The sequence below is a fragment of the Pseudorca crassidens genome, chromosome 15 (assembly GCF_039906515.1).
Source record: "Pseudorca crassidens isolate mPseCra1 chromosome 15, mPseCra1.hap1, whole genome shotgun sequence".
In the NCBI taxonomy this organism is placed as follows: Eukaryota; Metazoa; Chordata; class Mammalia; order Artiodactyla; family Delphinidae; genus Pseudorca; species Pseudorca crassidens.
In genome coordinates this window covers 4,498,055-4,522,207 of record NC_090310.1, presented here as the reverse complement: position 1 = coordinate 4,522,207, position 24,153 = coordinate 4,498,055, and the positions used below count along the sequence as shown (strand labels likewise).

Here is a 24,153-nt window from a genome sequence, read left to right as displayed (position 1 = left end):
GCCTCAGGAGGAACCCAACCTGCTGACACATGGATCTTGGACTTCCAGCCTCCAGGGCTGTGAGGGAATAAATTCCTGTTGTTTAAGCCACTTAGTCTATGGTATTTTGTTATGGTAGCCTAAGCAGATTAACACAGGGCGGAATAGAAGGGGGTGAGAAAAGAGGTAAAGGCTTTCTTTATGTCGAAGTCACCAGAATCTGTGGCCCCTGGAATGCTGATAGATGTTTTTAAAAGTCATGTTAAGCAAAACAAAGAAGATATTTCCACTAAGAGGATGGGTTTTGGATTTAGACAGACTTGATTTTCCATCAAGCAAGTCACATAACCCTCCTGAGTTTTAGACTTTTTATTTGTAAAAAGGAGATAACAAAACCCACCTGAGAGGGTTACTGTGAAAGTAAAATGAAATATGTAAAAACATGGAGCACACTACCTAGTAAACATTAACTGATTGTTAGGAAAGGCGGTGTGTAATTGGGCTAGGCTATTTTATTAGTATCATTGAGAGAGAAATACATTCCTGCTTGTCACACCCTGTCATTTGGTGAGGAATGGGGCGGAGGGTATGGCGCACATATTGGCTCACATATAGGGTTTCGAACTGACTTGGGTGTAGATCACCATGAAATAGAACCCTGGGAAACGCAACTCAGAGAGGCTGACCCATAAGGTTATCTGCACCCAGCATTGTGGCTGGCACATGGTAGGCAGTCAAATAGTATTGGCGATTGCATTTATGAATGAAGAGAATGCACTGAGAATGTTAAAAGACTGAACATCTATAACGATCTGTTGATGAGTATGTTAGTCAACCCCCTTAACATTGCAAGTGACAGAAACCCATTCAAACCAGCCTAAGCCAAAAAATTAAAAGAAATTAAAAAAATTCACACGTGGTGGCAGAATTTGTTGGCTTGGAAACTGAAAAGTTGGGATGTCTGCTTCAGGCACAGCTGGATCCAGGGACAAGAGATGGATGGAGTGGTCTTCTCTCCTTTTCTTCTGTATTGGTTTTACACCCAGGCAGGTGCCCTCCATGTGGTAGTCCTGGCAGCTCCTTCCAGGATTCCACCCTCGTTACACCCAACAATTCATCCAGAAGTAAGGAGCCTCCTTTTCCAAACACTTCAAACTTGAGTCTTGAATTGACTCTGAGCCACCCAACCAGAGTCACAAGATCATCCTTAATCCAATCAGCAACACTCCAAGGCCTGGGAGCAGAGGAGGGATAATTTCCCAAAGGAAAAACAGGGAGCTTTCCCCAGCAGAAGGGAGACTGGTTGCTAGGCAGGCGCAGGCACAGGCACAGACCACTGTGCCCCTGGACTTAGTGTATCGAGAGAAGTCAGGTAACTCATGGGTGCCTAAGTAAGAGAGAATGAAAAGCATGGCACCTGCAGGACACATGAAGATGAGTAATCAGTGCGGTGCTGGGTCCAGCGAGGACCGGGGCCACTGAGGATTTGAAGGAGGTTGGGATGTGCACCAGGGTGCCTGGCCACGGAGGTACGTGGTACACTGATGGCAACCATGGCCCTGACTCTCTACCTGACCCTGAATCCACACCCTCTGCCATGTAGTTCTGCAGCATCTCTCATCAAGAGGGGAGCCTATTTCCCCTCTCCTAGAATCTGGGCTGGACTTGTCACTTGCTTTGACAATATACTGTGGCGGAAGGGATGGTGTGACAGTTCTGAGGTTAGGCTTCCAGGGGTCTTCTGTGTCTCTGCTTGTTCTCTTAGGCCCCTGACCTTACCATGTGAACTGTCCTGGCTATTTGGCTGGAGGATGAGAGACCACATGAAGCCATCTCAACTGTCCCAACCAAGGCCCCAGACATGGCAAGAGCCCTGCATGACTAGCAAAGCTGCCCAGCTGACCCACAGAAGACTATAGACACCCAGGTGAGTCCACTGAGCCCAGCTCGGATCAGAACTGCCCAGCAGGACCCATGGACTCAAGAGCGGTAGTGGCTGCCGTTCTAAGTCACTGAGTTTTGGGACAGTTTGTTACACAGCATTGTGTGGGAAATAGGTAACAGTTACAAGGCGTTATAGGGAGGAAACCCAGCTAGCGATTGGCTTGCCAACCTGAGTCCCCTGGCGCGGGGCTGGAGCTACCTGAAGAGGGTGTGTGTTTCTAATTTGCAGGAAAATGCCATACAGGACACCTGGGCCTGGAGGGTCATGCCTATTCATGGCCTGGTGGAGTCTACAGTCTCTACGGATCTCATACTAGGATTTTAATGGACCTTTTGACATGTTTCTCAGAGACGAAGGCTTTGGGAAGTTATGGAAATTATCCGGCTTGAGCTGCTGGGGAGAAATGCCCTCCACTAGCCAAATCTGGGTTCATTTCCCCCACCTGAATTACACAATTTGGATTAGATATTTCTATATGGTGGCTGTGAGCGGGGAACAAAGGAAGAACATACATGGCCTCCACAAGGGGCCTGTGGGAGACCGGGTAGAACTGGATGGGTCCCGAATACTGTCCAGGGGCAACACCAGCTATTCAATCATAGTGGAGGGAAAAAAAAGCCAGAAGATGGTTTCTAAAGTCCATTTCAGACTTCTGTGGAAGAAAGTTAAGGGAAGAGGTAACAGGAAGCTGCCTGATCCAGGATTTGTCGATTGGAGAATGGAAAGGATGAAACAAAGAAAGGAAAGGATGCCCCCAGCATCCCTCTGCTCCCAGCGTCCAGGTAGCTCCCTCCTCTCTCCCCAATCCTCACCAGGGGCTCCAGACACACATGTAAAACAGACTCTGAGATCCCAAATATGTCCCAGGTGGTGTTACTGCCTCTAAGCCTGCTCTGCTCACATGGCCTGTTCCAGGGAACATCATCATCGCCACCCACCCAGGCGAGAAACCTGGCAGCCGGCCACCAAGTCCTGCTCACCCGTCACCTGAGCATCTCTCTGCTCTCTCTGCCCTACCGCGACACCCCCCTCCCACTCCCAGACTCCCCACTTCCAAGGGACCACTTCTAAACTGGATTTCAGTTTGTCTGCTGGGTGAAAACTTCAATTCTGCAGTCTGATATAGTCTTCCTAATGCTTTCCTGTTTCTCTGCCCAGCTTCTCTCCTGCCTTCTCCAATCCAGCCTTCTCTCCTCTGCAGCCAGCTGAGGTTTCTTCTGGCTTCCAAGACCCAGGCTAAGTGCGCACCCACCCCCCTCCCCCAGGTCCCTGTACTTGGGGCTCTCCTTCCATCCTGCCTGCCTTCGTCCAAGCAGCCCAGGAGGCCCTGGGCTGGGTGAGAGACCTCCAGGCCTTATCGTGCGCACCGGTGTGGCATGTTCAAGGGCGTCTGCCTCCTTCTCCACAGTCTAAGGTCTCCGGGGTCCGTGCTCCGCGAGGGCGTCCCCTGGGCACACTCGGAGCAGGCTCAGGAGAGGTTCAGACGGCCTTCCTTGGGGCCGGGCACCCTCTGGCCAAGACGCCGCCCTAGTGCCGCAGCCATCTCGGAATCCACCGGCTGGTGGCAGCGGCCCCTCCCCGGGACCCCCGAGGTCCTGAGGGCGTGCACAGCCAGCCCTTGCTGGAAGGCCCGGGAGCGGGGAGGGGGCGGGGGTGGGGCGGAGAAGGGGGAATGGACAAGGCGCGGGAAGCCGGCGGGACCTGGCGGCGGGTGGTTCACGCGTCCCGGGGAGTCGGCGTGCCGGCTCCGTCCCCGCGCTCCCAACCCTCGGAGCCCCGGGATCGGCCCCAAGAAGGGGTCTCCGCACCTTCGAGGGCGGCCGGAGCTCGACGGCTGAGCTAGCTGGAGATGCGCGCGTGGCTGGGCCCCACTCCCGCACCCGGGACGCTCCGAGCCACGCGGGCGGCGTCCGCTCCGCGCTCGGGCCGCCGAGGACGCGAGGCCGCCGCCGTCACCAGGAGAGGGGCGAAATCATCCCAGAGCTGCGTGTGCCCTCCCCAGCCTGCAGGTCGCCGAGCGCTCGCTGGGGAGGGAGGAGCACGTGGGGACGGGGGTTGGTCAGTGGTCCCGGGACCGCCCCCTCCCTGCGTCGTCTCCCCCCACCCCCTCCCTCGCCGGGGCAGAGACCTACTGGCTCCGCCCCACTGGGGGAGCGTGTCACTCACTAGGGGCCCTTTCCCACCCAGGGCTTCACAGAGGAACCCCCTCGTTGGACCTATGGCCCTGCTCTCTCCTCAGGGCCTCCCACCGTGGCTCACCTCGAACTTGCTCATGAACTCCGCAAAGATGCCGAAAAAGGCCTCGGAAGTGGTGGCTTTGGAATCCTCGCCGAAGAAAGCCAGCGCCTTGCCCAGCTGCTCCATGGCCTCCCGCTGCAGCCCGTCCAGCGCCCGCAGCACCGGCTGGGCTGTCTCCAGGAAGGACTGATGGGCCTCTGTTAAGGAAACTGCCCCAGCTCCCTGGGGCAGGTCCCCGGGCAGTGACCCAAACAGCGACCACTCCAGTCTACCCCAGGCCCTTGCTCACCTGGGCACCATGCCCTGGTCAGAGGCTCCAGTCCCTTTGCCCACTGCCCCCCAAGCTCGTCCTGACACCTGCCACGTCCAGTCCAGCCTTAGGCCTTTCACTTGCTCCTCTCTCTGTGGGGCAGCTCTCTCTTCCCTCCTGGCTCTGCTCAGATGCTACCACCCTCTCTTCCCCAACCATCCACTTAGAGGGGCCCCCTCTCTCTGTCTCTCTCTTTTTCTATAGCATTTGTCACTGTCTGTGCTCAGTCGGAATATTCCCCTCTCCTGACTGCCTTTGGCTGGCCAGGCCTGGCAAGTCTGACAAGCCTCTCCCTGTATCTTGTGACTTAAGCCTGGACCCTGCCACCCCCGAGGACAGAGGGGGCGATGTAGCCAATCAGAAGAGCTCCTTGGGCTTCCCTGGTGGCGCAGTGGTTGAGAGTCCGCCTGCCGATGCAGGGCACGCGGGTTCGGGCCCCGGTCCGGCAAGATCCCACATGCCGCGGAGCGGCTGGGCCCGTGACCCATGGCCGCTGAGCCTGCGCGTCCGGAGCCTGTGCTCCGCAACGGGAGAGGCCACGACAGTGAGAGGCCCGCGTACCACAAAAAAAAAAAAAAAAAGAGCTCCTTCTCAGTTACACACAGACTTGACATAAGCACTTAGATTCTAAATGACCTAAGGCGGACCCCCTTCCAGAACCCCTGGACCCAGAGCAGCCTCTGCCCAGAATCTCTGCTGGCCACTGGAGCTACAGCCAGCTCTACCTGACCCCCCCCCGCCTAGGGTCCACTGCGGCACTGGGACAGGATACCGCCATGACCACGGCAAACTTGTCCTCGCTGGTGGGGGACATGCTCTGGCAGGCGGCCTGTATCTCACTGATGGTGCCGTGGAGGTCAGCCAGGTCACTGGTCAGGGCCCGTTGGTTCACTGTAGGGTAGGCAACAGAGCCTCGTGGGGCTGCCCTCTCAGCCCAGGACAGCGGTGCCTCCGCCTCCCTACCCATCCACCCAGCCTACCTTTGGCAGCCAGGGGCACGGTGGGCAGGTCCTGAGCAAAGCCCAGGAGTTCGGGGAAGTGCTGGCTCAGCGATTTGGCAAGGATATGCAGGAAGGTGGACTTCCCATCCACCGTCTTGGTGGAGTTCAGCTGCAAGTGACCCCAACATACATCTTCCTCAAGGACCCCATCAGATTCCTGACCACACGGGCTCAAGTGCTCTCCTCCCTGCTTCCCCGGGGCTGTGGCGTCAGTTCCTGGCCCCCCACACTCTCCAACTCCAAAGCTCATAAGCTGATGGCTAGTAATACTTAACTCTGAAGCTGTCATCTGCTGGGATGCCACAGGCCTGTTTCCTGGCCCAGATCTTTGAGACCCCCAGGAACCAGGCCCCCAGCCCCCAGCTAGGGAAGGACCCTAGGTTTTTCTGTCCTTGTGAGTTTGCCCTTGTCAAAAGATAGAGCCCAAGATTCTCTAACCCCAGGGAAAGCGGGGAGCATCACTCACAGTTCTTCCCTTTTGTGGTTTTCTGAAACCATCTGTGGCCCACCTGAGCCTCAGACACCCTAAACCATTCATATCTATAAAGGGAGTTTTTCTTTCTCTTTTTGAAAACAACCAAAGGCATCATGGGGAAAAGTCCCAGAAACACAGGGGAAAGGCTGGATATTTGAGCTGTCCCTTCTCTGATCCTAGATCTTTCTGGGGTAGGACTGGCCTGATGGTGGTGGTGGTGTTGAGGGCACAGAATCCACCAGGTGGGACTCGCCCCTTCCTCCTGGAGCCTTCCCTCCCTGCCCTTCTCTTCTCCCACCACTCCATTTTTCCAGATCTTGAGGATTGGCTTGGAGACACCACCTTGTCCCCCCAACCCCCGAACTTTGCTTCTGTTACATCCTGGCCTGCGGGCAGCCAGCTCTTCCTCCGCGGGGGATGGGGGTGGGGAAGGGCCTCAATGGTAGAGCAAACAAATCAGTGACTGTCTGACAGGCCCCCTCACCTCCGTCAGGAAGTTGATCTTGAAGCCCGTGGTCTTGTTGGTTTGGGGCTGTCCATCGTTGAGATAGTTGCCCATAGCCAACACAAACTGTGGAGAGAAAGGTGGGCAGGTCCTGCCCCACGCCCTGGCCCCTCTCTGGATGAACCTCCAGGCTGGAAGCCCCAGGGGACTGAGGGGCAGGTAGAGTGATCTGAGAAGGGGCGGTTCTGACCTCCAGGATCTTGGCGAGCTTCCGGCTGTTCTTGAGCTCGAGGGAGGCCTGGCGCAAGCACTCCAGGCTGCCCCGGATCTCTTCTGTCTTCTCCTGTAGGGTGGCCTGGAAGTGGAGGCTGCGCAGGCGGGTCTTGTACTCGGGAACCGACAGCATCTGACGGGAAGGCAGGGCCAGGATTCATCCATCCCGCCGGGAGACCCGCTGCCCCGGGGCAGCCGGGGGTGGGGGTCAGCGGGCTGCCCGGTATTCCCTTAGGAAAACAAGCACAACCTCTAGGGGGCACCCTCATCCCATCTACCTTGGACCCTGAGTGAGAACTGGCTGTTACAGGTGTAAAACCGGGACTCAGGCGTGAACGCGGTGGCGGGAGGGGAGCGAGACCCACGCACAAGGCACAAAGCGAAAGCCGCGACAGAGGAGGCCGAGGCCGCTGGGCAGCCGCCCCTGATCCCGGGTGGGGGTCACGGCCGCAGCACCTGCAGGACGAACTGGTCGGGCTCGCTGAGGCGGCCGGGCGCCTCGCGGAAGGCCTGGTAGCGCTGCTCCTCGTCGGCGTCTGGCGCGAAGAGCAGCAGTTGCGCCAGGTGCGCGGGCTCCAGGCGCCGGGGCTCCATGCTCATTAGCACCTGCCGCAGCTCGGCCGGGCTCAGCTTCAGGTGCGCCAGCAGGATGGCTGCGGGCGGGGCCGCGAGGGTGAGCCGGGGCAGGGCCCGGGCGGGGAGTGGGCGGGGCTTCAAGATCCACCCTGGCTCCTGGGTGTGTCGGGGGACGGGGGGCCAGGAACCGGGGCGGAGCAGGAGCCTGCCCAGGGGAGGGGAGGGTCCTTCCCGCGACCTATTGAGGGGCGAGGGCGGGGTTCTCAAAGAGACAGACCTGGAATTGAACGGGGCCTGCGGAGTTGGGGCCAGGGAACTGAGACGGGAAGAGTAGGGTATGCGGTTGGAGGCGGGGCCGGAACTGGGGAGCCGATTACAGGATGAGGGCGGGGCCTATGGGGGTGGAGCCAAGGCCGGCACCTGCGCCCGGTGGGATCGGGCTGGCCGTGGGACCTGGGAGAGGGTCTTCACCGCGCGGGAGGCAGGTGTTGGGGCCCCCACGGCCTAATCTCGATCATCCACTGGGGTGGATCAAAGGCTCGGTGGCCCGGTGGGGGGTCGCGTCGTGCCCCCCACAACCACCCGGCACCCCCAGCCCCTCACAGGTGTTGTAGGCCTTCTTGTGGGACAGGATCTCCACCACCTCCTTCTTCCTGAAGGGCTCAGGCCCGGGCACCGGCTCTGGAAGGGAAACTGATGGTTTAATGAGGGGACGCCAGGCTGAGGCTGCTGTGCGAGGGCCCAGGAGGGGTGTGGCCACACCCCACAGCCCAGACGCCCCCGCCCATAGACTTGACTGAATCAGCTCCACGTGTCCACACTCCCCTCACTCATGGACTCTGGGGTCCAGTCTAACACAGTGTGCGTGATGTGGCGTGTGTCCGCTCCCCGCCCCCCATCCTCTCTCCCCTGGGCCCTTGGGACTGAGCTGGCCCCATAAGGAGAACCAATCACCTCTCGACCTTGCAGATGCTTCCTGAACGGACAACGGCCTTTCTCTTCAATCCCGGGACCACTTTCCACACACAGTATCCCTGGCTGCCTGGAGCCCCACCCAACAACTACAGGGAGATACCCTGAGTGGGGTAATGGGAGAGAGAGACTTGGAAGTGATATCTGTCTACCTTATTGTGGCTGTGTGACTTGGAGCAAATTACCTAGCCCCTTTGTGCTTCCTCCTCAGGAGGTTGGGGGGATCACAGTCCCTACCTCACAGAATTGTCACAGGATTAATTTAGAAACAAGGGTGTCTGACATTTGGTAAGCATGCAACACACGTCAGCTCTTATTATCTCCATTTTGAGGTAGGAAACCTGAGGCTCTGAGAAGTTCAATAACTCAGGGACACAGTAAATAAATGGCGGTCCGTGCAGACCTTGGGGACTCTAAGCCCTGGGACGCCACAGGAGGTAGTGGGTGGGCTGCCACAGAGGACCTGGTATCTGGGTTCCCCTAGCACCCTCAGGCCACTCACTAGCAGGTTTCTGGGTGCCAAAGTGGAGCTCCAGGTCGAGGTACTTCACCATGTCGCTCAGCTTATCATAGTCAGAGTCCTCCCCGAGCTGCGAGGGAGGGGGAGGTTCAGAGCGAGGAAGAACTGCCGCCCTCCACCGCCCCCACCCTCTAAGGGCTGCCTTGTGAGCTCCAGGAGGGAGAGCCTTCATCAAGCCCTGGGATAAACCCGGCGGCAGGAGGAGGCTGCAGGAGAAGCTAAATCATCCAAGTTATCAGGCGGTGAGCCGGCCCCTCCTGTGGTCAACAACACTCACACCTGCAGCACTCTCCACGCAGAAGCCAGCAAGTTGCGCTGGAGCAGGGGGTAGAGGGGCTCTAAAGGGGCTGGAGCCGACCAAGGAGGCTTAAGGGGTCTGGGTCTGTTTTGAGTGAGTTCACCAGAGCTGCTCTGGGTTCCCGATTCTGGGGAAACTAATGCAGGGAAATGCCAGGAGCTAGGAACTGGACAGGTGGTTTTAACAAATGACCTGGGTGAGAGGTGACAGTCTAGAAGGGCCATGGCTGCAGGCCAGGGACACCTGGCGTGGATTTGGACTTGGCCATGTGCATGACCTCTGTCCCTGTGTCCACCTTCAGAATCCAGTGGAAAGACCACTCTTCAGAGCAAGGCTTCAAGGACCATCTGAGGCTGGTAGGAGTGAGGTCTCCAGGGGACCCAGTAGGTCCCAGTTTGTGACTTTGTCCTGCCGAGCATCCTTACCAGCAACATGGAAAGCTTCCCTTGGAGGTGTGGGCTGAGGCCAACTTGGCTGGGAAGGCAGGAGACAGAACTGGGACCCAGGACGTGGCAATGGGAAAAAATGACAAGCATGCCCCAGCGGAGGGTGGCTGCATGTAAGGACATGCTGTTGGTCCCAAGAAGAGGAAGGGACTAGGCTTGAGGATGACGGAGGGAATGAGCACTGCGATGGGGCAGCCCCAGAAGCTGGAGGGTTCCCAGGCCATGTTAAAAGGAGTATGATGTCCAGGTCAAAGGAGATGAGAGCACTGTTTTCTCCTCTGAACTGGTGAAGCCCCATTAGGAGTTCCATTTGGGACCTGCCCTTTGACAGACTATGGGGCTAGAAACCACATTCTAGGGGAATGACCTAAAGAACAGGGATGGGGTGAACCTTGCTCATGGGACAGGCTGGTTGGTCTGTGGATAAGGAAATATACTTGATCTGCCTGATTTCAAAGGGCAGGACAGAAAGCAGGTCATGGGAATCTTGGTGAGACAAAATTTCAGAGCAATACAAGGATGGATGGTGAAAACTGTCCAGTGAGGAAAGGGATGCCTTGACGGGTAGTGAGCTCCCCATCACTAAAGGGGTTCAAGTATATATTGGCAGTGTTGTTTGGGAGGAAGTTCAAGCATCAGAGTGAAAGGGTGGAGGCTGGTGTGCAGGGGTTCGGAACAGCTGCCCTTTTAAGAATCCTTCAGTCTTGGCTCCTGTGAATAAACTACTGATCGTAGACTGGCGGACAGTTCGAAGGTCTGTGACTCTCTAACCAGATGTCCTTCTCTTGGCTCTAAGAGCCTAAGGGAACTGTCCAAATCTCAAGTGATAGGTTTCAAGGGTGAGTGTGGTGCTGTTTCTGGATGTCCCCAGTGTGTCATTGGCTTAGGGACACAGATTGAGCTTCGGTGCCTGTGTCAGCCACCAAGGGTGGGCGTGTTCATGGGCTGGGCCTTCATTCATCCTCTGCTCAGCATGGGGACGACCAGAGGATGTTCAGCTGACGCTGGAAGAGGCCTGGAGAAGGGTCTTGCCTTCACTGCTGCTGCCCAGACCACCTCCCCCGGCGCAGAGCACTCCTGGCCCCCGGGTCACCTACCTGTCCCCAGATGGTGCCTTCCGAGTTCTCCACCTGCTCCCACCGCAGGCGCTTGACGCTCATGTGGCTGGTCTCACTGCGGCGGTGGCCCAGGCCCCGGGACAGCATGGGGGGCGCACAGGGGACAGGTGGGGGCAGGGGTGGCGGGGGTGGTGGAGGGACTGGGTGGCTGAGTTGGGTGAGGGGCTTGGCCAGCGTCGGAGCGGGGCCCCAGGGGCCATCAGGGGTGCGGGAGCTGGGCTTGGGGTCATGGAAGGGCAGGGGTGGCGGTGGCGGGGGGCTGAGTGGGGGCGGGGGGATGTGGTCAGAGATGGAGGAGTAGGTCAGGGAGCTGCCCTCCTCACTGCTGCTGATGCACTCACTGGCACTGCTCCTCTCATTGGTGACAAAGCTGCCCTGGTCGTCGTGGAAGCTCATCTGGGGGGACAGAGCAAGGCAAGGGGAGGGTCAGGCTGGGCCCAGGGAGACTGGAGCCTGGGCCAAGGTGAGGGAGAGTGGAGTAGTCTGGGGCAGGGGGTGGCATGGCCCGGGGATGGGACAGGAGAGGCTGGGGGCTTAGCCTGAGGCTGTGGTGGGACAGCCCGACAAGAGTGTAGGGAACCTGAGACGGGGCATATGGGGCGGCCTTGGACAAACAGGGTCCTAGCTTGAGCCCAGGGTGGGATAGCTCCAGCCAGGGAGCGGGGTGTCCTGGGACAGATTCTAGGATGGACTGGGGCAGGGAGAGGGGGAGCCTGGGGCACATCCCCAGGGCAGCAGGCCTCCTGCAGGAGCCTGTGGACACTGTCCCCATATAGGCCCCCGTACCCTGCACGTCTGCCCGCGTGCTCACCTCTTCGTAGTCATTCTCAGGGCTCAGGAAATCATCCACGATGGTGACCCGGGGCCCCAGCTGCTCACTCAGCGCATCCAGGAAGCGGTCAGTATCCCGGCTTGGCACAGGGTGGGCGAAGGTGAACAGCTTCCTGCGGCTGGGCGGGCGGCCGGGGTCCGGGCTGGAGGTGCTGCTGGAGCGGAGGGGCCCGGGGCCCAGCTGTGGGGAGGGCGCCCTGCTACTGTCCAAGCTGGCGTAGGGGTGGGACTCGCAGCTGCTGGGGGAGGCCAGGCCCTCTGAGCACAGCGGGTAGTAGCAGGGGGAGGGCAGGAGCCGCTCGCTGGTCCACGAGACGCTGGACAGGGTCCTGGGTCCTAGGGTGGGGGATGGAACGTGAGGACCCCTCTTGGGTCAGTACCTGGGTTCCAGGTGCGGGCTGGAGGGGAGGGGCCCCAGGGCAGGTTGGCTCTGTGTCCCTGGACACCTTCCTTTCCTCCTCTGGACACAGTGCAGGAAGACCCTGGATGGCGTTGCATCCCCAGGCTTCCCTTAGGGTGATCAAAGGCCGGAGTGGGCAGGGGGAGTACTGCTTGGCCCCAGGACAGGCAGACCCCAGCTCATCTTGCACAGGATCCCACGGTCCCACCTGGAACCCACTGAACACAAGTCAAGGGTGAGGGGGTCTCCAGACCAAAGGTCGTGGGGCACCTCCCGCACCCAGCAAGCCCTTGGCTCACAGAAACATCACCCAGGGGTCCTGCCTTCTGAACTGCCGAGAAACCATCATGTGTGTCTGTGAACAACCATCTTCCCAGCCGTGCCACTCACAGAGCAAAATGCGTGCACTTCCTAGTCTATCGGACAGTCACACGTGAACCTGGGGACTCCTGTGGGGGCGGCCCTGTGCTTTTCTAGGTCCGTAGCAGAGGTGAGGATCAGAGGGGACATGGGAGGGGCCAGGACAACCCGGACCTTGATGGCCCCTAGCTATGGGGGTTGCCAGGGCTCCCCAGCATTCAGTCCCATAGCCACGGAGCGAAGAGGGAGGTCCAGGGATATGCCTGGAGGTGGTGGTCACACCCAGCCAGCCAGCCGGGAGGCCGGAGGCCAGAGCTGCCCTCGGGAGCCGGGGCTGGCGAGCCCCTACCTTCCGTGCCTGCCATGCTGGGCACTGGTGGGGAGGCACGGGATCTGGAGGTGGTCCCCATCTTCCCTTTGAAGCTGCTGCTCAACCGGGACTCAAGCTCTGCGTAGACAGCCGACATCTTTGGGGAGAGGAGGTGGGGATGGGTCCAGCCTGCCCTTACCTCCCCCACGTGGCCCTCACATGGCCTCAGAGGCCAGGCCTGGGTGGCCTGGGAGGCCAGGGTCTGCCCCAGCTCCCTGGGCCACCCATTCCCAGCTCCCCACTGACACCAAAAGCAGGGCAGAGAGAAGGTCTCACCATCTTGGGGTTGGGGGTCTCGGGGAGGGATGTACCATCGCCCGCCTGGCGCTCGCCTGGGATCAGAGGACGAGGCATCTCCGCGCAGTCGCTGGGCCCTGCCGGGGAATCAAGAGGGCCAAGTCCACAACACGGGGGTCTAGTGACCACCCCTGAGCTCTAAGACTCAGGCCCCAGCCCAGACCCAGCGAGGGCCTCTGGAGAAAGAACCGCCAAGCCCTGTGGGCCCAGAGGGGCCACTGCTCAGCCCATTCCCAGGGATGTCTCATCTCGCCAAGCCCATTTTGCAGGTGGGAAAACCGAGCCCTGTGGCGCCCTCTCACCCACTCCAGCCTTTTGGTCCGGGGCCTCACCACAGCTGAGGCTGGCCTCCAGGCCCTGGGACCGGAGGCTGCGGCGGCACATGGACGAGGCCCTCAGGGAGCTCCGTGGTTGGGGCTCGGGCTCTGGCTCCGGCTCCGGCTCCGGCTCCGGCTCGGGTTCCAGGTCCAGTGTGGGCTCTGGCTCTGCTGTGGGACCAAAGGGGAGACAGGCCCCTTGTCCTCTCAGCCTGACAAGGAGCCTCCAAACACAGGGAGGAGCCTGCTCGGCTCCAGGACAGCTGGGAACCCTAGGGTGAGAGGCGGGGCGCTGGGGTGCCAGCCTGAGGACAGATGCTGGGCGGAGGTGGCCACAACCCACCCTCAGGGGCCCTTCTCGTGCCGAGAGCCTAGGACCCCCTGATTCCCAGGTCTCAACACGCAGGCGCTGCTGCCCCTAGGGGCCTGCAGAGTGAAATGGAAGGTTCCAGGTCAGGGCAGATGTGTGGGACATCTGCTGCCCAGCCTGCACCTGAGCTCAAACCCTCAACCCCCCAACAAACTCTGGGTCCCGAGGACTAGGGTTGGTGGGCGCACAAGGGCCAGCACAGAGGAGACGGGCAGGCGAACGGCAGGTGCCCAGGGTTTAGCCCACTTTCGATGCTCACAGCCGAGTGATGAAGCGCGTGCGTGGTGTGGGCACGGGGGCACCCAGTGACGGGCAGCAGCGGGGAGCTGAGGCTGCACGGGGCCCCGTAGGCCCTTGTGTGAGTCTGTGGGCTCCAGAGCCCACTAGGCAGGTGTGACCTGGCCGTGCGCTCACAATCCAGGTCTGTAAACAGTGTCCACGTGAACTTCTTGATCTGTGCCAACTTCCCAGGGTGTAAAGCACAGCCACTGTGGTCACCCTCATTTTGTGGGTGAGAAACCTGAGACCCTGGGCGTTCGGTGGGGTGTCTAAAGTCTAAGGTTATGCTGCCTTAAGGGTCAAGTTGGCAAAGCACATCCGTGGGGCAAAGCGTGGGACCAGCCCCGGTGTGCTGGGTGTGCATCTCCAGGACAAGTGGGTGCATCTGTGTGTGGGAGGAGCCTGGGTTGGCTGTAATACCTCACAGGTGAGAACAGCAGGTGTCTGGCCTTTACCTGGCAGGCTGGGCAGGGGGAGGGGCTGCTTACCTGTCATGGCTGTGTAGCCCAGGAAGCATGCGATTTTCTCCTGGCAGAGTTCCTGCTCCTCGTAAGTCAGCAGCTGGTAGATGAATTGCCAGAGAACCTGCTTGGCGGGCGTGTCCAGCACCGGGTAGACATCGACGATCAGGGTGTCGATGTTCCTGGGGGTGGCGTGCAGGAGCAAGGGGTTCATGACTCAGGGGCTCAACAGAGGGGGCAGGGTGGTGGACAAGGGGGCACTTCCAGGCCACAGAATTCAGCCTCATGACCTTCCCTTCCTCCCCAAGACAGAGAAGTGGGCAGGAAGGTAGGCTCTGCGGACAGGCTGCCCAGATTCAAATCCCAGCTCTGCCACTTACTAGCCAAGTGACCTTTCTTGCTACTAATTTCTCTGTCTCAGTTTCCTCCTCTGTAAAATGGGAGATAAAAATAGCATCTACTGGGGAGTTCCCTGGTGGCCTAATGGTTAGGATTCTGGACTCACTGCTGTGGCCTGAGTTCAGTCCCTGGTCGGGGAATGGAGATCCCACAAGTTGTGCTGCACGGCCAAAAAAAAAATAAAAAATGAAAGCATCTACCACACAGAGCTGTTGTGAAGATTAAAACATATAGAAAGTATTAGGAAAGCTGGCTCACTATAGCAGGGACCGGCAAACGGCAGCCCAAGGCCCAGAATTTGGCCTGCCACCTGTTTTTGTAAAGCAGGTTTTATCGGAACATGGTTTACATAAGCCTATGGTTTATATTTTGTCTATGGCTGTTCTCAAGTTACAACAGAAGAGATGAATGGTTTCAATGGAGACTATATGGACTGCAAAGCCTAAAATATTTGCTATCTGGACCTTTCTAGAAATAGTTTGCTGATCGCTGCATTGTATGGAAAAAATAAAACTGATCCTCATGTAACACCACACATAAAGGTGAGCTCGGGTGGATAAAAGACCAAAGTGTGGAAGGTGTAACTATAAAATTAATAGGAGGTATCTTTTGACCAAGGGGCAGGGAAGGACCTCTTAAACAAAAATTCAAAAGCCAAAGCCGTAGGCCCCAAATGTATTGAATGTGATGATACAAAATCAAGAATACTTGTTCAAAGAAGCACAACTTGGAGCTGTTAATATTAGATATAATGGGGCTTCCCTGGTGGCGCAGTGGTTGAGAGTCCGCCTGCTGATGGAGGGGACACGGGTTCGTGCCCCGGTCCGGGAAGATCCCACATGCCGCGGAGCGGCTGGGCCCGTGAGCCATGGCCGCTGAGCCTGCGCATCCGGAGCCTGTGCTCCACAACAGAAGAGGCCACAACAGTGAGAGGCCCGCGTACCGCAAACACACACACACACACACACGCCCACGTACCACAAACACACGCACACACACACACACACAAAATATTAGATATAATGGAAGTAACAATAGAGTAACAAATGGGAGAAGATATTTACAATGTCTAAAATCAACAAGGAATTGGAACCTAAGACTCACAGAGAGGAACTTCCCTGGTGGCTCAGTGGTTAAGAATCCGCCTGCCAATGCAAGGGACACGGGTTCGAGCCCTGGTCCAGGAAGATCCCATATGCCGCGGAGCAACTAAGCCCGTGCGCCACAACTACTGAACCTGCGCTCTAGAGCCCGTGAGCTGCAACTACTGAGCCCATGCGCCACAACTACTGAGCCCGTGTGCCACAACTACTGAGCCCGTATGCCACAACTACTGTAGCCCGCGTGCCTAGAGCCTGTGCTCGGCAACAAGAGAAGCCACCGCAATGAGAAGCCCGCGCACCGCAATGAGAAGTAGCCCCCGCTTGCCACAACTAGAGAAAGCCCACGTGCAGCAACGAAGACCCAATGCAGCCAAAAATAAATAAGTAAAATAAATAAATTTATAAAAAAATAAATAAAACATAAAACAAACAGGGAACTCTGGCAAATTTAAGTTTTGCCGTTTGGAACTTTCTGGAATTTTTTCCAAATATATTTGTTCAGTGGTTGGTTGAATCTATGGATGCAGAACCCATGGATATAAGGACCGACTGGGGGTGTTAGAACTTGGATGAATGCTGAAAACATGCTAAATGAAAGAAGCCAGACATGAAAGTCCACATATTGTATGATTCCATCATATGAAATGTCCAGAACAGGGAAGTCTACAGAGACAGAAAGTAGATTAGTGGTTATTTAAGGTGAAGGAAGAGCGGCAGGGGGCGAGAGCAATAGTGAAAGGGTTGGGCTTTCTTTTTGATGAAAGTGTTCTAAAATTGAGTATGATGATGGTTACACATATTTGTGAATATACTAAGAACCAGTGCATTGTACATTCAAATGGGTGAATTGCATGATATGTGGATTATATTTCAACAAATATACATTTTTGTTTAAACAAAAAAAGGGAATGAACAAGTGATGGGCTTTGCAGGGACGTGTGATAAACACTCCTGCTGCTGCTGAGGTGCAAAAAGAAAGGCGCTAACCCAAGCCTCACAGGGCGGGGCTGGTGGCAAGTGCCCGCGGTGGGGGTGTTGTGAGGGTCCCGCCAACAACCCTGCAGGGGGCGCTGCCTGCCTCCCTTTACGGAGAAGGCTGTGACTCGCCCAGGGCACTTGGCTAGGAGGTTTCAGAGTCAGGGTTTGTTCTAGGGCAGCCCCGATGGTCCCCACCCCAACTCAGGTCCTCTGAGCTTCCCTCAGGAGAAGGGGGCTTAGGAAGCTCAGGCAGGGAGACCCCGATGGTGAGACCGGGCAGGAATCGGGGTCTACCCCGGGCAGGTCCCCACCACCACCCTGGCCCAGCCACCTGTGCTGGAAGAAGCTCTCGAGGGCCCGGCAGACCCCGTAGCGCTCGGGGGGCGTGAGCAGGTGCTCCAGCTGCTGGCTGAAGGTCCTGCCCTGCACCCGGATGCTGGACGGCAGGATCTCCGCCACCCACTGCAGGGAGGTGAGCGCCGACGACGGGTTGGGAGAATCCATCGAGTCGGAGTCTGCAGGGGCCACGGGAAGGAGAGGCCCGGGTGACCCAGCGTCCCCAGGCCAGGCGCGGTTTTCCTGGCAGCTGGGGCCAGGGGACCTCCCGAACTTGGGTGAGCGCCATGCACTGGGAGGCACACCTGGGGATGTGCCCCATTAGGGGAGGGAGGCCACCCCACTGGGTTTTGCAGCACCACCTGGAGAGGGAAGCTGCAGAGATGGGGGACAAGCAGAGTCCTCTGTAGAATCATAAATCCCACCCATGGTGACCCCAGCAGGGTATGTGGGCCAAGGCGGCCAAGGGCCAGTGGGGGTCTCACCGCTGGCGAATGGGACGAGCCCCTCCTCCACCACCAGCGTGGGCATTGCACCACTGCCCTGCAGCATGGACACCACCTTGTCGTGGGAGCAGTTCCTGCCGAGCAGAGATGGCCCAGGAGGGCCTGCCCAGGATGAGCCCTGCCCAAAGCCACCCGCCAGACCTCCCTGTCCTGCCGGTGGAGGCCACACAGCAAGCCCACGGCTGGGCCAGGACCAGAAGCCAGGGCCCTGCCTCTCCTGCTTGTTAATCTCCTCTGCAGGAGAAGCTCCAGGCCCAGGGCCAGCTGGACACTTCTGGGTACAGAAGGGGTCATGACCACGCCACCCCTGGGCAGGGTCCCCTCTTAAGGGTAAGACACACACGATCCATTCAACTCTGTGCCCCCTGCATGGAGCTGGGGTGTTTCCTGGTTGGAAGGACGATATGACATCCTGGAGAGGGTGGGAGGGTGGATTCAAGACTTCCTGTGAGAAGAGGGACACACTGGGGACCAACTGGTCAGAGGCCCATGGCCGGGGTATCCCAAGAGTCAGGAGTCCTGGGGACTGTTTGCCACCAAGCTCCAGTGACCCCAATAGCCTCTGACCTCATGTCTAGTCCGTTGAGGAAGAGGATCCGGTCACCCGATTTGAGGGAAGCATTGTCAGCCGGGCTCCCTGGAAGCAAGGAGACAGGGTGCGGTCAGCTGAGCGGTGACCCACTCAGGGATCCCTGTGTCGTCCTCCTGTTTTACAGGCGAGAAGTGGGATGGGTGGCAGAGGAGAGCCAAATTCAGGCCAGCAGTCCCACATTAGAGCCAGCGCCCCTCTGCTCCCAGCTGCTCGAAGCAGGGAGCTGCTCGAAGCCTGGCGAGGGTGGGAGTGCTCGGGACCCGGCGTGGACCACCGGTCAGCCCTGAGCTGGGGGAGGAGAGCAGAAAAGGAAGGTGTGCACACCGCAGAGGACCCTACTCTACACTCTATTCTCGACCCCTCGTACGAAGGTCCACATCATAAATTCCTCTGTGTCTTTGTCACTAGGAGAAAATGTGTCTAGAGGGAAGCTCCTCCCTCAGGCTGGGAAACATGAAGAGTTAATCATGTTTCAACATCTTGGGACCTTGCTGACACTGGAGGGACTGTCCCTCTAGAGGGCTAGCCAATCCCTAGAGATGGTACATGACTGGTCTGCAAGTGCATCTTTCCCGTGCCAGCCAACCAATCCTAAGCCCATCCCGCTGCCCTTCGTCTATGGGGCTCGCACAGTCCAGGTAAACCTGCTTAGCTGGCTTACCCTGCCTCACCCATTTCTTCACAAAAAAAAAAAAAAAGGACTCTTGCGCACGTTTTCTCTTGCTCCCTCTGCCTCGTGACCAATCCTGGTGCTTCCCTGTGTGGCCCTTTGTGGCATGGTGTGCCGTGCCCCTTCCTCTTGGGAGCTGTAACACACCATCTTTTTAATGGCAGTCATCTCCTGACCTGTTGGCCTCACCATGTCTGAATAATAAAACCTACATTTTCAGCACATGGGAGCAGCTAATTCTCACTCTGCCTTAATGGCCCTGCAGGTCAGCCCTAACCCAGTACCTGATACCTGGAGAAGGGGGAGCTGCTAAGTTTGCTCCTGTGGATACAGACTTTTTTTTCTTTCTGCCTCTTTCATTATTCATCACTCTAAATATGATTTGGAAGCAAGTGGGGGGAAATGATAGATGCCTAAATATACTCTCAGACTGTGAGCAATTGGTTTTCTCTTGAGGTGGGATTCGTCAGGAGAGGAAGGGGAATGACCAGGGAAGACTTCCTGACAGAGGGGGCCAGGGGTTTCTTTTTTCCTGGGACTGAAAAAGGGGCGAGGGCGATGGTGAGAAATCCAACATGGCCTGCCTGGAAGCGTGGGCCAGGCTGGGGTGGAAAGGCCAGAGAGGTAGTAGCAAGGGATGAAAGAGCACTGGATCAGGAGTCAGGAGACCCCGGGTTCTAGTCTTTGATTTGCCAGAGTCCCTCAAGCCTGCATCCCCATCTGTAAAAGCTGCCATCGAAGCACCCGTCTGGCTTCCTGTGACGAGGAAGGCATGGCGTTACCAGCCTGGAGGTTGGGTTGGGGAGAACAGCACCCCTGGATTTTAACATGGCCCCAGGCCAAGTATCTCTGGCTACACATGTGGGAGAGGCAGGGAGGTGGGGGTGGGGGTGATGGCAAAGTTGGAAGAGACATATCCAAAGAGGAGAAATTAATCATGTCTAGAGGAAGCTCCCCAGAGAGCAGCCTTGGGCCTTTTCTCTACAACAGTGTGTCAATGACTTAGTGATGTACAAATCCAAGATGGACTGGGTCTCAGAATGATCCGAAGGCCGGAACAGTGATGCAAAGGCACTGAGGCACCTTCCCAGCGATCAGAAGAGCCCTTCTCACAAATCCATGCACTGGAGATGTGAGATGCAGAAGGGTAGAAAGAACTCAGCATCAGCAGGGGCACCGATGGGGCTGGTTCACTAGCACATCATGTTCAGGTGCTGGGAGGGGATGGGGACAGGACAGAGCAGGTGACCCAGCCCTGTGGGCTGCTTACAGGGAGGGAGAGATCAATTCAGTACCAGGAGACATGTCTGTCCACGGAGACCTTCCACAAGGGAATGGGCTGCCTCCACAATAAATGGGTTTTTTTCCCTCCCTCCCCTCAACGCTCCACTGGAAGGGTAGGAAGAAGGAATTCCTTCACTGAGGAGACTGCCTTTTTCAAGATGCACCATTCCAGGAGCAAGAAGGGGCTGGCCAGGTGGGAGGAGGAGGGGAGTCCAGATTTGGGGGGCTGGGGGGCTGGATAGTGGGAAGAGGCCCTGAAGCCCTGCTGCCCGCCCAGCAAGTGCGCAGTTCCCAGGGAATGGGAATGTTGTCTGGGGCTCAGCCTGGGCGGGCACCAGCTCTGTCCCGGCTGACCCCGTGTCTCAGGCAGTGCCCCTTGCCCTCCCTGTGGACATAGGAAAGATCTGGACGGAGAACTTGGCTCACATGGCGCAGGGGTGACCCTGAACTTGGAGGGGGTTCGCCCTGACTGGGGAAGGTGGATGATTTGGATCTGCTGCTCTGGGACACTCAGAGGACACAGGCTACTTGAGGTTGGTACCTGAAAGGGGGAGGGGCTGCTGAGCATCGGCCTAACAGACTCCCTCACCCCATCCTGAACAACCCACCCACACCTCACCAGGCACGACAGACTCGATCCAGACAGGTCCGTGGCCGCGAAGCGTGAAGCCGAAGCTCTTGTTGCCCTTGTAGACTCGGACCGTCCTGGGGAGAAAGAAGGGGCGGGTGGGGGGCGGGCAGCACGCCTTCCCCTGGGGAGAGGAGCCTGGGGGGTGCAGGAGATGGCGACGTCCAGCGTCCCGCTCTCCTTCACCTCTCCTGGACCCCAACCCCCAGCTGTCCTCGCTTCGCCCCCGCGCCCTCCGCCCGGGTCTCCGTGCCGAGCCCACCGACCGAGAGGCGTCCGCAGCCCGCGCCCACGCGTCTCGGGTACCTGCGCGCGCCCCCGGGGCCGGCGCGGCTGCCGAGCAGAGAGGCGGCCTTGCGCTGGGGAGGCTCGTCGGGGCGGCGCGGGGCGGCGCTGGCGCGCGTGGACACCAGGAGGCGCTCCGGCCGTTCCTCGCTGCGGCTCCGGCGCAGCCGCTGCGCGCCCTGCGCCCGCCGGGCGCGGCATAGCTTGCCCAGCAGACCCTGAGACACCACCTCGTCGAAGCGCGCCCGGTGCTTCTTGGGGATGAAGATCCTGCGGGCGAGGACAGCAGAGTCGGGGCGCGCCCCCTGATCGCGCCCTGAACTCGGCAAACCTCGGCCCAAAAACTTCTCTTCGTGGGCGCTGCCCTCGGCTCTCCCCTCCACCCAAGGGTGGCGGGGGAATCAGCAGCCCACACCCCAAGTGTCCCCCTCAGTGCCCGGACTTGCGCCCCAACGGGCCCGGGCCACACGAAGGCCACGGCGCCCTACTTGCTGCACTTCGGGGAAAGTCTCGTTCCCACTGTCCCCATTACTCTGGCCTCGGGGCCTTCAGTGCCCTCAAAGCCCATCCGTGGACCCGTTCCTCCTCTTGCCTCTGTCTTCCCACTTCTGGCCTCTCCCAGACTCCCTCATCTCATGCCCTCGCACCAGGCCAAACAGCAGATAGGGGTCCCCACCACCCACCGTCTCCCTGCCTGATTCCAGGCAGCTCTGCTGGAGAAAACTGAAGCCACAATCCGCTCCGGGGTCAGACTTCGCCCAGACCCTCATCAGACTCCCCAGCTCCCAGCTTGCTTCTCCCAGCAGCCCTCTCTACCGCTGCCGCCTCAGAAAGCGCCAGGACCACCACATCCAGTCCTGTCTTGTACACTTTTGCCCGGGCTGTGGCCCCCACCTAGCACACACTCTCTGCTCTTCTAGCTAAACCGGGCTCGCCCTTCAACACCCAACACTGGCCTTCCTCGTTTTGTCCAACATGTTTTAGGAAGTCTCTGCTCTCTGTGCCAGCCAGGCGCTCGGCTTCAAAGCTGAAGGCACTGTGGACCCTGCTCTAAAAGGAGTCACCCTGGAAGTGATGAGAGGCAGCGGGGAGGCTCACACAGTCCCTTGTTGGGGTCCACACCCTGGAATGTTTCCTTGGTGCCCATAGGTCTCCTCGGCAAGGCTGGAAGCTCTCTGAGGGCTGGATCTGAAGCTTGGGTGTGACCGACAGTGACCAGCGAGGGCTCGGCACATGGTTGGGACTCAGAGACTCAGTAAACGGGGGTCTACCAGTGGCCCACCCATACTTCTGAGTAATGGCAGCAGTTAACATCCTGGTGGACTCCCTGGCCCATGGAAGAGGATTCTGAGGCTCAGAGAGGATCCCTAACTTTCCAGGGTTACTCGGCTGCCCTCGGCACAGCTGAGATGGAAGCCCAGCCTCTGGACCTCCGCACTGTGGCAGGGCTCTGTCGAGGGCCCCTGAAGGTCTGGTTGCTATCGAGGCCTCCCTGGCTGCATCCCAAGGCTCCCTTTCCTGTTCTTTCGACCAGGTGCCAGTGCCAAGGGCATGGGAGGAGGGGAGGGAGCAGAGGCCTTGCAGCCACAGCTGAAATACAACGCCTCTGATGTCGCACGGTGGCCCCCGCTAAGTTCCCCCGATCTTTGTGGGTAGTTTAATAAGGTCAGTGGACACACTAAGCTACCTGGTGGGAGGGAAGGGATGTGGATCCTCGGGGAGGAGGGTGCATCAGGGCCTGCCCCCCACCCCCCAGTGAGCTCTGCTTCAGATCTGGATGTCCCAGGCAACCAGGAGGTTAGAATGATGGCCTGCTCAGCTCTGCCAGGAGAGTCATCGCCTGGTACACGCATCCTTGCCCACCCCCAGTGGTTCCCGAAAATCTAGAGCCTCAGTCGCATTCCCCACATGGTCAGTCAAGGTCCCCAGAGCCTGACTTCTCCTTCCACCTGGCCTGCACCTTCCCCACATGCCTCATGCTCAGGCAAAGCAGAGATGACAAGCCGGAAACTGTCTACCTTACACTTTGGCTCCGGCCCCAGGCTCCAGAAGGTATCAGCCCAACACCCCCAGCCCCTAGGTCCAACCTGCCACCCTCTAGCAGCAATAGAGGGTGGCGGCCACCACCCTGCCCCTGCAGTGGAAACCAGGTGAGTCACCAACTGCATAGGTAGGAGAAAGTTGGGTGGCCCATTCCCTCCTTGGTGTTCTTGGGGCTGAGAAGGAAGCCAAGGCTGCCTGGTGTGCCAGACGCCCTTTCTGGCTGGTGTGGGCCCTCCATGCGGCTCAGTCTGGCCCAGGCACCCCAACCCTGGGTCTGCTCTGAATTGACTGGCCCAGCAGATCCAGATGCAGTGGGGTCTCATGGACCACTGTGGCTGATGGATTTGATGCCCCTTTGACCTGACAGCCTGGCTACGGCTGCCTCAGGACTCCCAGGTCCCTGCTATGCCAAGAAGCTTCTCTGTGGCCACAGGGCTCTTCTGGGTGCCACACAATGACCTTGCACTCAGAGTCAGTTCTCTTCTCTCTGGGGGATCAGGTCTAAATCCAACTCCAGATTCCTACCCGGGGCTCCCATAGGGTCCTCTCTCTCCACCACGTTCCCCGCCTTGTTCTCTGCCCAGTTCCCTCAATCAGTCCAGTCGTAGGAAGGAAAAAGGGCTTTTCAATCCCAGCCCTTCATCCCCGACCTGGATCCCGACCCCTAGGGCCTCGGACGGGTTCCGGGTGCCTAGCGCGGGGAACTCGCCCCTTTAATAACCTTCCGCTTTATGCCTGCCCTCCCAAGCCCCCGCCCCCAGCCAGGCTCGGTGGGTGCCCACCCAGAACAGCGAAGCCCCTCAGTGCCCCAGCCCCACCCCTTTTCAGGTCAGCCGGAGGCGGGTCCGTCGCACCAGGGTGCGCGGTTCCCGGGGGCTCCGGGCGCAGTGGGGAAACTACCGAAAGTGCCGAGAGAAGCCCTGGTCCTTCCCCATCTGAAGCCGGCGACGGCGGCGCGGCAGGCGCCGATGGGCAGGGGGTGGCGGAGCCCGCGAGCAGAGCGAGGTCGCCGAGACTCCACGCGCCTCTGCTGGGCGAGCGCGCTCGG

At 58.6% G+C, this 24,153-nt stretch overlaps 1 protein-coding gene across 2 annotated transcripts; it reads right to left on the bottom strand.

Annotated features, from left to right (window-relative positions):
* Window positions 1-334: 334 nt before the first annotated feature.
* On the bottom strand, window positions 335-24,153 carry GRID2IP (Grid2 interacting protein). Of its 2 annotated transcripts, none has more exons than XM_067705459.1 (21): window positions 24,006-24,153; window positions 21,084-21,332; window positions 20,769-20,854; window positions 18,171-18,240; window positions 17,583-17,677; window positions 17,093-17,276; window positions 14,309-14,463; window positions 13,187-13,342; window positions 12,834-12,931; window positions 12,537-12,654; window positions 11,408-11,763; window positions 10,576-10,992; window positions 8,717-8,804; window positions 7,846-7,935; window positions 7,123-7,319; window positions 6,644-6,799; window positions 6,433-6,519; window positions 5,453-5,582; window positions 5,245-5,363; window positions 4,184-4,348; window positions 335-3,948 (listed from the first exon to the last, which is right to left on the bottom strand). In XM_067705459.1, exons 1-21 carry the CDS (start codon window positions 24,038-24,040, stop codon window positions 3,877-3,879), a joined length of 3,123 nt encoding a protein of 1,040 aa, XP_067561560.1. In that variant the 5' UTR covers window positions 24,041-24,153; the 3' UTR covers window positions 335-3,876. The 2 variants fall into 2 exon arrangements, with proteins under 2 accessions (XP_067561560.1, XP_067561561.1); XM_067705460.1 differs by having other exon boundaries at window positions 7,846-7,923; window positions 24,006-24,151.

Excerpts from the sequence above, each read along its gene's own strand:
- GRID2IP (XM_067705459.1), bottom strand. The coding sequence starts at position 24,040 with ATGGGGAAGGACCAGGGCTTCTCTCGGCACTTTCG. Across the intron at positions 18,241-20,768 it reads GATCGAGTCTGTCGTGCCTG|GGAGCCCGGCTGACAATGCT; the intron begins GTGAGGTGTGGG and ends CCTTGCTTCCAG. Across the intron at positions 5,364-5,452 it reads CGTGCCCCTGGCTGCCAAAG|TGAACCAACGGGCCCTGACC; the intron begins GTAGGCTGGGTG and ends CCTACCCTACAG.